This window comes from Bicyclus anynana, chromosome 8 (genome assembly GCF_947172395.1).
Source record: "Bicyclus anynana chromosome 8, ilBicAnyn1.1, whole genome shotgun sequence".
Taxonomy (NCBI): domain Eukaryota; kingdom Metazoa; phylum Arthropoda; class Insecta; order Lepidoptera; family Nymphalidae; genus Bicyclus; species Bicyclus anynana.
In genome coordinates this window covers 16145668-16158304 of record NC_069090.1, presented here as the reverse complement: position 1 = coordinate 16158304, position 12637 = coordinate 16145668, and the positions used below count along the sequence as shown (strand labels likewise).

The window sequence follows — 12637 nt, the reverse complement described above, 5'->3', positions numbered from 1 at the left end:
CGTTTTTTTATTTTCCCAAAGGGAATTTCACCAGTTTTATTTAACTAGATAATGCATATCAACAAAAAACGAAAAACCCATAGGAAACAACATATTATGTATGTATTTGTAAAAACAATTGATTTTGATGAACTTTGTCCTCAAATTTTAACACGAGGTCGAGGCCACCCTACCTTAAGTTAGGTTATAAGACAAATTTTAGAATGTCAAAATTAATACAAGGAAATATTAACAATAAAAATATTCAGCTGGGTATCTCTACTTCCAAGATGAACTTACTCGTACTAATTTGACTGCATCACAGGGGCTACTAGAGTAGTAGGTACACGTAGCGCCATCTGTGATTAAAAGATGTATCGATGAAGGGTTCTGTTTCAATTTGGATATTCGAACACATACAGAAAGAAACTGTAATGGCTTGGCAGTATCAAGGACGTTGGGAACTTAGATCAGCTTTCCGAAAACTGACTTACTGTTTATGATAGGACCCCCGTTTTTGTACGTACGTTATACTCAGACGCAATCTTTATGACGTACCCAAAATAAGCCGCAAGTATCCTTACGCTCAGGTCATACATAAAGTACCTACTTATTTCTTATTCTTATATTATTCTTTACAACTTACAAGTAAGCCCTTGATTACAATCTCACCTGATGGTATGCAATCTAAGATCGAAGTGGGCTAACTTGTTAGAAGTTGGAAGAAAATCTACACCCACCACTGTTTCTACACGACATCGTACCGGAACACTAAATCGCTTGGCGGTACGTCTTTGCCGGTAAGGTGGTAACTAGCCACAACCGAAACCTCTCACCAGCCAAAAAACCAATAAAGAAAACCTCCATCGACCCAGCTCAGGATCGAACCCAGGACCTCCGTCACAGCACAAAGGATGAACAAACATACAAACTTTCACATACTTACTTACTTACTTATACTAGGTACTCAATAACGTGACATCCTCAATTTTATTCATCCTGAAATTACGCTCGACTTACAAACATTAGCACCTGCCTTTTTAATATTAGTAGGTATTACACTGTATTCGAGTATTCTAGAAAAATCAAATCAAATAGCTGCAGCGGGATATAGGAAGGTCGTTGGATCAATTTAATGAGGTAATAATTTGCTAGATATAGAAGTGTTTACCTCCCACCGGCCAATAAACTTCCCTCATTATTTAGAGTGGTCTGGCATTGACGTAATTGCAAACGTCTCTGGATACCATTAGCTGAATTAACTATTGTCAATTAATTATTAATGTACTTACGAATGTGGTACTTACTTGTCTTTACTTGCCTCATTTGGGTTTATCCATAAACTACACACTTCATGAATTTTTCAATCTCTTCCCCTTCGTTCCCTTTTGTAAAACACACCCTCTGTACTGTATCACATATTTTTCACTATGTTGCTCCATTGCAGGTTGGCAAGCTTATGAGCCGTGATAGCCCAGTGGATATGACCTCTGCCTGCGATTCCGGAGGGGTGTGGGTTCGAATCCGGTCCAGTGCATGCACCTCCAACTTTTCTCTCAGTTGTATGCATTTTAAGAAATTAAATATCACGTGTCTCAAACGGTGAAGGAAAAACATCGTGAGGAAACATACATACTGCATACCAGAGAATTGTCCTAATTCTCTGCGTGTGTGAAGTCTGCCAATCCGCATTGGGCCAGCGTGGTGGACTGTTGGACTAACCCCTCTCATTCTGAGAGGAAACTTGAGCTCAGCAGTGAGCCAAACATGGGTTGATAATGATGATGATGATGAAGCTTATGGCAGACGTCCACTGATCCGCATCGTACTCGTACGTATCGGACACATTGCATCAAATCGATTTTGAATTTTACAGTAGATATAAAATTCGCACTTGTACGACTTTCTGTACAAATAATACTAAAATCCGAAAATTTTCTATGAAAAAAGAAAAGCTCTGTTCATTGCCCGACCCAGGACTTGAACATAGCACCTTGATACCAACGATATTTTATACTATTAGATATTAGCGTGTCGAAACTGCCCCCCTAGCCAAGTGGCACGTCGATTCTCTTTCTACGATCGCAAACGCTTCGAAAACTAGAAAAATGTATGGGAATGACAGATCTTGATCACGTGACCTTTGGATAACAAATGTCATTCCCATACATATTACGTTAGCGATCATAGAAAGAGATACGATGTGCCACTTGGTTAGGGGGGCTGAGGCGAAAATAGGCTTAATAGGTTTAATTTCATTTAGTCACGTAGTAATCAACGAAAGTTTTTTGAGCATAATATAATAACACAGTATTATACAGTAAAGATGACGACTTATAGAATATATAGGTAGGTACTCGGCGGAGACGGAGGTCCTGGGTTCAATGCCCTACTGGGGGGCCTATTGAGGTTTTCTTAATTAGTCCAGGTCTAGCTATAGGCTTCGGCCGTGGCTAATTACCACTCTACCGGCAAAGACGGTTCCGGTATGATGTCGCGTAGAAACGTGGATCTTCATCCTCTTCCTAACAAGTTAGTTTGCATCATCACTTACCATCAGGTGAGATTGTAGTCAAAGACTAACTTGTAAAGAATAAAAAAAGGTACACAGCGGACCATAACTTGTAAAAGCCAATCAGTTCGATCGACTAAAAATTGTTTTTTACAGCGGATGAAAATAAAACAAATCAACATAGAATAAGTAATTTTTAATTTTTATTTCGTGTCATTTTTCTCTATTTCCAAGCATTATTGGCGTTAAAATATTATTTATTTTATTATTTAATATTATTATACACAATATCTATACAGTGACGTAGTGACCATCAGCCGAAATACAAAACTTTGGTTCCTAGCTTATTATGTTATATTAGTGCACCCAACAGGGTCCTGATCTTAAATATTGACAAGTGTCAAACTTGACGCTAAATACATTTACCGTATAGACATAGATTTACGAGTCGGTACAAGTGTACATATATTCTATGCGTATAGATACGAATTTTGTCATAAATTCAATCAGAACCCCGATTTATAAGTGTGAGGGGCCATGAATGTATTTTTTATCGTGGATGTATTAAACATGTGTTCTTTGTATCACTTCGTATCTGCATTTAAATTTATACAATTCTTTTTCACCAGATTAAAAAGGAAGAATTGAATTAAAAAAATAATTTATCCTCTAAATAAATAATTCTACATTTTTGCATCAAATTACTTTCTATAATTATTTTAATTTATATCACATGATTTTTAAGCAACGTGTATTATGTGTTTCATTAACTTATTCAAAATCATGGAAATATATAAAATTATTTTAATTATTATTAATTAAACTACTATTGGACTTGTTTTTACATTTTCTTTATATACAGTATACAGTATCAAGAGAAATATTTTCGATAAATTATACTTTAATTTAATTTAACAAGTAATGATTATTGACGTAAACAATTAATCTATTAGTAGCAGCACATTGTTTAATAACCCAAATAAAAAATACATATCATAGACCACACTAATTTGTCGGCACCTATAAACCATAGTAGTTATGGTAGATTACTAATAAAATCCCATACAACGTATTAAGTTTTACAAGTATACGCTTTTAAAAAGATATATTTCGACTCACAGCAGTCCAGTAACCAAGAAACAGGACTAGATGTTTACTTGCAAGCAATTTGATATTTATTTCACAATAACATTTTTTCCCCCAACTTCTGTTCACAAACTATTAAATTTTAGATTTTCAGCGTTAATTTGATCGACTAAAATATGTTAAAAATGAAGTTTTTAAGTAAAAATAACACAAAAAAATCTTGTAACGCTGTACAACAAAATTGGGGAAAAAAATGTATGGAACGGTTACTGTGTACACAACTTATAAACAAAACGAGAAACTAAGAACACAACAACAAATATTTATTATCACAAACTGATAAAATCATCTATGATGACTATTTACAAGGCCTTTTTGCTTAAGGCACGAAAATAAGTTGGCTTTAAGCCTAGGCCCTTGTTGTCTGTGACATGAAACGGAAAAGCCCTTTAAGAGCACAAACTTGATAATATGTATGTAAAGATAGATAAGACGCCTAAAATCACAAAAATATAAAACTAAACTGTACTATTCTGAAACAAATGTATATTACTTTTTTCACTCATTTGTTTATTTGTCTTATTTTAAATTTTAATAAAATAAAAAAATATAATACAAAACACTAATAAAAATATATTATGTTCATTGTTTGTATATTTTTATCAGAAATAAAATATAAATCGATTTTGGTAGAATACGAGACCTGTGAATCTCTGTGAGAAATATGAATGTTATTGAAAGTTGCTTTGAGGATCACTTTGTTACTATGTTTGTAACCTGTATTGGATTAATACGATTTATATTATTTATTTCAAACACTTATAGCTTCAATGTGTGGAGCTTACAATTCTTGTAATAAACACATGAAGTATTTACAACGTTTCTGTCACAGACAATAGGGCACTACTCTACGCAGTAGGACTCGATTATATTATACAGGTTTGGCCCCAAAATAATGGTGTTCATTTATAAATCAGATTTAAATTTCATATTATGTATATATTTCAATTTATTTTTTACACAAAAATATATCGACACTCGAAGTTTTATTTCGCAAGGGACACATTTATTTAATTAAGTATGCAAATTAGTTAGTAATCGCCTGCGCGATACAGGGAGCGGTAAGCATTTTCTTTTTTTAATAACTGTCTTTTCGGCAATGGGTTCTAGCCCTTTTGAGCCTGGAGCGTCTTCTTTAAATAATCATTCATGCGCACGTACTACCGCCCCCACCTCTCTCGCTTTCCTCTTATCCTAACTAGCTCCATTGTACTAACCGATGACTGAGTTAAACGGATTATCTCTGTAACTTTTATTTTCAATATTGATATTTATTTCTATATTAAAACAAATATTTTCTATGAGTGAAGTATTTTGTCCCTTACGTAAATAAAGATTGTCCGTCGATATTCCATTAAAACTACGCGTAAATATAACTGTATTCTTTCTATTTATAATATAATTATTTATTTAAATATATTATATAATATTTACCCCTAGAGCCTCGCGCAGTCTTTCCATAACAATATTGCTTACAACCATAACGCACACCTACAACTTCGATTCACTTTTTGGACGAACAAACTACTAGTATAGTTTGCTTAAAACATGTATAGTGCACAAACGTCATAATTGCTATAGTCTAATTAATTTAACCTGGCGATAACTCATTCACAGATTGTGCTTTTGTAGTGTCTATGAATATGAAGAAGTCAAGGAATATGCTGAAACTGAGCCCGTACACTCAGGACTTGCACTAATCACTAAGGTGTTACGTTTTGCGTTTAATCATCGATTATACAAGCACAATGCGTGAATGTTTACGAATGACTTACCAAATGAATTACAACATTTATATATACATACATACATTATTCGATGTCATAACTTTTGTTTAATATAAAAATAGTTCATAAAATATTTGAACGTCAAGTTGAGTGCTAAAATTATTGATTTTATATTAAAATAATATTCACCATGACCATGACTTAACCCCTTATTCCAATAAGTCTCAGTTGTCCCTTCTAGGGATAACTGAGGCTAATTGGAATCCCTAGAATTGATAATTAGTGCAAATAGGGGGCACTCAGAACCTTTACATTTTAGCAACTGTTGTATTGTTGAGACATAAAGCAAATATAATTTTACAGAGTAAAACAATAAAAATTATGACGTTTCTGCACGTAACGCACTAAATAACTTTCATTATGCCGTCAAGTAAAGTAGACACTTTATTTTAATTCTAATAGGTAAAGAGTTATGTCTTTTAAACATTAAGTATAAGAGAGATCATACATCTAGGCATTTCGTAATATCCTTTTAGGGCGCCACTGCATTTAGAACTTATTAATCCTCACCTATGAAGCACAATAATAAAAAGCCAAAAGTTGTATTCCTGATGCTACCTTATAAAGAAATTGTAAGGTTCTGTACTTGAAAGATGAGAATAAAGGCAAACGGAGCTGAACTACGATACAAACCAATCAGATACCAGAGTGATCACGTGATCATTAAATCGCTTCATCTGATTGGTCGCGCACTTTCGCTACTCCCCACTCAGTCGAAACGAACCAATAATGTCTTTTTACATATATTTTTAGTATAAGTGCTACAAACATTGCTGATCTCACTAAATGCCAGCAAAAAAAAAATAAAACAGGTTTTATATTCGATGTTCAACAATCAGCTACTGCAATCTGCTAAATCTACGAAAATACCATAATACAATTATGTTATTTTCGTAGACTTAGCTCTGTTCTGATTATAGAGCAACTTGTCGGCTATACAATCTCTAGATATTGCCGAAAAACTAGCCCGTTTCTGAGGTTTAGGATATTTTAATTTTTAACAGTCTAAATTCCAGGATGTAAGACTTTACGAATTCACGCTTTCTTCTTTCCCTTTGTCTCTTCTACAAAGATGTCTTTGAAGTCGTTGAGTAAGATGTCCACCACGTTGTTCTGCTGTATGTAGTCGATGGCTATGTTGTGGGCTTGCTCGGCGGGTGCCCACAGTAATGTGGGTCCGAACACTATTGCCAGATTTGCAGTGTGCATTCTGTTACGTTCACTGTATTGTGTAACTCTGAAAACAGAAAATGAAGTATAATTACAAAAATCTCTGAAATCGACCCAGCTATGATAAACTAAACATTAATCTTAGGCCAAACATAACATAAATAAAATGAAATTTTGTTGATGTAGTAGATCAAAAGCTTTATATAAGTCTGTCTAGCTTTTTAACAATACTGAGTTGTATTTAGCATTATAACGGTATTAGGCAGCACAGTAATATCATTTCTTCGAGTTTGGTAATAAAAATATGAATATTAATATAAGTGTTCCCCAAGGAGGTCTTGTAGGTTCATACTTGTTCAATTTAGTTCAATTGTAACTACAGTCCATAATCGTTATTCTATTTTGAATAAAATTAAATTGAAGTTTAAGATAGACTTTTTTTGTTACTAAATAAATGCAAGTAGGTTATATCACAAAATATCTATACATTTTCTGGGTTCAAAATAAACGTTGATGTTGTAACACTCACTTCAAAAGATGCTCCAGTAGAAACTTGAGTGTGTCCCTGTTGCATTGTGGTAATGCCTGTATTATGCTCTGAAACTCTTTTACCCTCGCTTCTCTAGGTTTTATTGCTGTAAACAAAAACATCAGATTACTGTAATACGAAATAATAGAAATTGTTTTAATCTCTCCTTTAATTAAAAATGTGAATAGGATGTCTTAGTAAATATGTCCACAAGTTACGTCATTACATACACAACAAACGATTTTAAAGAAGTAAAGCAATAAACAGTTTATTTTTTTAAGATAACAGTTATCTTCATAAATAACCATGACAACTTATTTCTGATATGCTAAAAAGCTTATGAGCTTGCAATACACAAAGTCCGTAACAAATAGTTAATAAGTTAACTACTTCATTTTGTTAGCTATTGGCTAGCAATTGTTAATAATAGATTCAATATCAATATCATTAATGTTGTATTTAATAATCTTAAGTTCAAGACTACTTAAGTTTATCACAATAACAACAAAACCTGACGTTTAAACGTGCTAGTATACTATGCCTACTTAAAATGAATGAATTCAGGATTTGGATCTGTACTTACAACAAGCTGCAAGTATCCTGTCGAACAAGGTGCAGGGGATGAGGGGCTCCTTCAGCTCTCTGAAGAACAGCTTCAACGAGCCCGTTAGCACGTGGATGTCTGTGTTGTTCTCGATCACTCCCAAATTGTTCTGATCGATCTGAAAAGTAATTATATTTTGTTGATCATCATCGTTAGCCGATCTATACTAAGTCCAAGTCGAGCTGGACTGTTTATCACTAAAAAAAATTAAAAACGAAGGTACAAATCGCATGTCATTTCATACCTAATTTATTTAAAAGTGGACCCGGTCAAACTTCGCTTTGACTCATTCCCTACCCCTATCCTATTCTTCTCTAACCCTTCCTCTACAACTACCCTACCATACTCCCACTCAACACCTACCCCACCATACCCTACTCAACCCTACCCCTCTACACCTACCATAAGTATCATATTTCATTCTTCTGGTTCTAATCTACCTCTCCACCAATTTTCAGCAAAATCGGCCCAGCCGTTCTTGAGTTATAAGTGTTGTAACAAACTCGACTTTCTTTTATAAATATAGATTATGTATTGTCTTCTAACCTCCTTAAATTCCTTCCTTCCCTAATAATTCTAACCTCCAAAAATAAAATTTAATGTCATTAATTCAGGATCAATTGTTATTATTAGACATAAAATTACTATATTAACCTAATATAGATAGATAATAATTGCGATATTAATCCTCATTGATTAATTCCAGTTCGGTTTTAGTATAGCTTAGACTTCGCGCCACGAAAGAAGTCGCTGTCAATGACAGCGCTTTACATTTTTTTTTATTCTTTACAAGAAGATACCATCAGGTGAGATTGTAGTCAAGAGTCCCTTGACTACAATCTCACCTGATGGTAAGTGATGATGCAGTCTAAGATGGAAGCGGGCTAACTTGTTAGGAGGAGGATGAAAATTCACACCCCTTTCGGTTTCTACACGGCATCGTACCGGAACGCTAAATCGCTTGTCGGTACGTCTTTGTCGGTAGGTTGGTAACTAGCCACGGCCGAAGCCTCCCACCAGCCAGACCTGGACAAATTAAGAAAATCTCAATCTGCCCAGCCGGGGATCGAACCCAGGACCTCCGTCTTGTAAATCCACCGCGCATATCACTGCGCCACGCAGGCAAATATATGAATAACAATGCCATTAGGACATTAGCGCCGCGTCTACGAGACTTGTTTCGTGGCGCGGAGTATAGCTTTCTAGGAGTGTGTTTGGATTGGAGCTGGTTGGATGCAACACCACACAAATGACAAACGCCAATATGTTCTTTGACGATACTGGCACCGTCCATCGCCTGACATGTCAGGGTAACGTCCTCACCTCGAGTCTTATCTTCTGCACCTGACTGAGGTTGCCACTGGCGCGGTACAGGCCATCGGTGCACATGTTCTCCTCACTGCTCTCGATCTCCCGGACGCACGCCCGGACGAAGTCAGGCACGCGTGGACTGGACGCCGGACAGACTTCCTCCAACTTGCGTCCAAACACGGGCTCGTCTGTAACGGTCAGGGCACTATGAAATATGTGAAGAATTTTTTATGGTGTAAGGTACCAGACTACAATTACGCCTGAAGGTATAAGATACATACAATCCTTTAAAACCTATCTCACGCATTCGAGGACTCGGATGTGCGTTCTTCACTATTCAAGCTTTATTTGTTGTCAACTTGGTTCAAGATTTCGTGGTTTTGTGATTAATTGTTATTACCAATTTCAGTAGGTAAAATACTAAAAATACATTTCATTAATATGGGAATTACGTATTGTGACGTTACACTTTAATAGATAGGTACGGAAGGAAACGGTAAGTCTTAATGACGTAACAGTCTTAATAAATACAGATTAAACACTAAGCATTTTTGTTGCACAAAAATGAGACTCCATCAAAAATATTTACAATAAACTACCTACTCGCTAACTAAATTAAACTAGCAGACGTCACGCGGTTTTAGCCGCGTAGTTCCCGTTCCCGTAAGATTACAGGAATAAAATAGATATAGCCAATAGCATCCGGGGATAGTGTAGCTTCTTAACAGTGAAGTTTCAAATCGGTTCAGTAGTTTCGGAGCCTATACAATGCAAACAAACAATCAAATCTTCCCTCTTTATATTGTAATATTATACACATATTTACACACAATTTATACACATTGAGCCGTGATAGCCCAGTGGATATGACCTCTGCCTCCGATTCCGGAGGGTGTGGGTTCGAATCCGGTCCGGGGCATGCACCTCCAACTTTTCAGTTGTGTGCATTTTAAGAAATTAAATATCACGTGTCTCAATCGGTGAAGGAAAACATCGTGAGGAAATCTGCATACCAGAGAATTTTCTTAATTCTCTGCGTGTGTGAAGTCTGCCAATCCGCATTGGGCCAGCGTGGTGGACTATTAGCCTAACCCCTCTCATTCTGAGAGGAGACTCGAGCTCAGCAGTGAGCCGAATATGGGTTGATGACGATTATACACATTAGGTACATACCTCCGTACCGACTCTTGAATTTATGGTAAGTACTTACCAATATAATTACACATTTTACTTAGTATGTATTTGTATCGTGTTTGTTTCATAATATGTATTATGTATGTAAAAAACATACATAATATTATGAAAAAAAAAATGGTTAATTTAATATAAAAAAAAAATAATAACAACCATCCACCGCTACGGAAAAATTAGGAAAAAGACAGGTTTTAAAAGAAAAAATAAAACACCAACTAAATTCCACTACTTCTATTATATACAAAATTACTTAAAAACACACAAAATCACACTATGATACATGTTTGATTAACTCACCATTTTATAATATCCGTAACTTCCAAACAATCATTCCAAAATCCATAGAAAAATCTTGTGACAGAAACTATTTTGTTCAATTCAAAATCATTTAAATATTTTTTTGAAAACCATGCAATCATTGATTTTTGGAAAAGCTATAAAATTATATTTAAAAAAAAACCAAGGTTAAATTCAAACTCAAATAGCATGTTTTTGAAACGGCCAAACCACATAAGCTTACAAGTATTTAATTAAACAAAATCACAAACCAAATTTAAAATCACTCAAGAAAACACTCCCAAAAACACATACTAAACTCAGCAATTATTTAAATTTTTTAACAGCATTTCGCCCTCAAAAAATGAATGAATTTCGAATTTTCGAAGGGAAGCTCACATAAACATCAAGATTAATACAAAATTAATTTCTAGAGTTCAAACTTTATACAGAACGAAATTCAATTAAACTTTACTTACGGTAAGTTTTATTTTTGTTAGGTTGGAATAAATAGGTATTTAAATTCATTTGACATTCAATTATGTTTATCTTAATAATGACTTATCCTAATAACATCGATGTTTTAGTTTAAAGTTTTAATGAAATAATGTTTGTTTTATTTACAGTGTATTTACAACATAAAATAAAATTTTATTTACAAAATATTAAATTATTTAAGTTTTAGTTATTAATTTGAAAATTCTTATATTATAAAATATTAGCATGTATGGCACAAAATATACAAAATGTGTATTAAATATTTGTACTTTTAAAAAATGTGTATTAAATGTTTGTACTAAATAAACAATAAGTTGATGGAATTTTTGATGTTACGAGTAAGTGATTTAAGAAGTAGAGACATCCTATTTATCTAATCATATTTTTTTTATTTTATATTTTGCAAACGCACATTTATATTTATAATAATAATTATTGATGTTATTATTTGTGAATGACGCTAATGATAATCAAGCAAAAGTACCAAGTATTTAAAGTAAAATTAAAATTATAAAAATCCAATCTCAATGCAAAAATACCATTTGCAAACACCATAAATCTATGTTAAGCTTCTAAAATAAAGTGCAACTAATTAAGTGAGCAATATATTCTACGTCAGCACAAGCTCTCCCAATCTACTTGATAATATTGATAACCGAACCTTTATAGATCCCTTTCTTGACTAGGACCTCCATGGCGGGCCGCTTGGCGAAGAATTTTCTAAGCCTACTTCTAACGTGGGACCTCTGTATGGAAACTTCGGTGGAATCGCTCAAATCTTCGTTGCTACTACCGCCGGCTGAAATGGACAATACACAAATAGTAATACGGAAGAAGTTAGAACAACACTAAACAATAGAGAAAGGAAGCGGGAGTTTAGTACAGTCAAGGCCGATGAAGAGATTAGTAATAAATCAAATTAGAAACAAAAACAAAAAGACTTCGTCCATTCTATTATTATCAGAGTTTGAATATATTTATAAACTTGCAGAACGAAACTGGAGTAAATAGATTAAAAAATAATTCGTTAGTTATACACACAGAGAAATTCTACTCAACCAGACTTGACTGCGCCATAAAAAATACATAAATAAATATCCCATAAAATAAAGATTCGTCGTATATATTTAGTATAATAATTAAAGGGGTTATTAGAAAAAGTAGAGAAAAGAAGATCGTAGTTAAATTTGTAAACAGATAAGAGTGTTATTCACTGTTGGCAATTAACAAAATAAAATGACATTGATTTTAATGCAATACAATAAACGTTAATATAAATAGATCCTTACACCGTGTTTGGAAATAAGACAAGACAATTGAAATGACTATGAAAAACCACATACTCTATTTTGATAACAGGAGAATAAAACATCAATTTTACGGTAGAAACATAAATATTTGCTAGCCATAACTCAGACAAACACAATTTGAAATCTGTAGCAACCAAAACTTCGTTACCTTTCTTGGTGACTCTTTTACTTCAAAACACTTGTACGAAAAATTTGGAATAACATTTTTCTTTTCATAGTTATAAATTTGAAAAATACGAAGTTCATTTAATCACATTACTTAGTTCACAAAATAGACGCGTGTTAGAAAATATTGAAAGTGTTAAAAAAAAACAAAAATGT

General features: G+C 33.8%; 1 protein-coding gene across 2 annotated transcripts in view; it reads right to left on the bottom strand.

Moving 5' to 3' along the window:
* Positions 1–2672: 2672 nt before the first annotated feature.
* The window catches only part of LOC112045923 (rho GTPase-activating protein 9), a 56322-nt gene continuing 46357 nt past the window's right edge, over positions 2673–12637 (bottom strand). The window contains exons 9-13 of one of the 2 annotated variants that reach the window (XM_024082314.2): positions 11668–11805; positions 9051–9226; positions 7707–7845; positions 7124–7229; positions 2673–6661 (exon numbers count right to left, since the gene is read on the bottom strand). In XM_024082314.2, coding sequence (XP_023938082.2) covers positions 6460–6661; positions 7124–7229; positions 7707–7845; positions 9051–9226; positions 11668–11805 — 761 coding nt within the window. In that variant the 3' untranslated portion in view covers positions 2673–6459. The remainder of the gene's footprint in view (positions 6662–7123; positions 7230–7706; positions 7846–9050; positions 9227–11667; positions 11806–12637) is intronic. The other variant, XM_052882761.1, reaches the window with a different exon arrangement.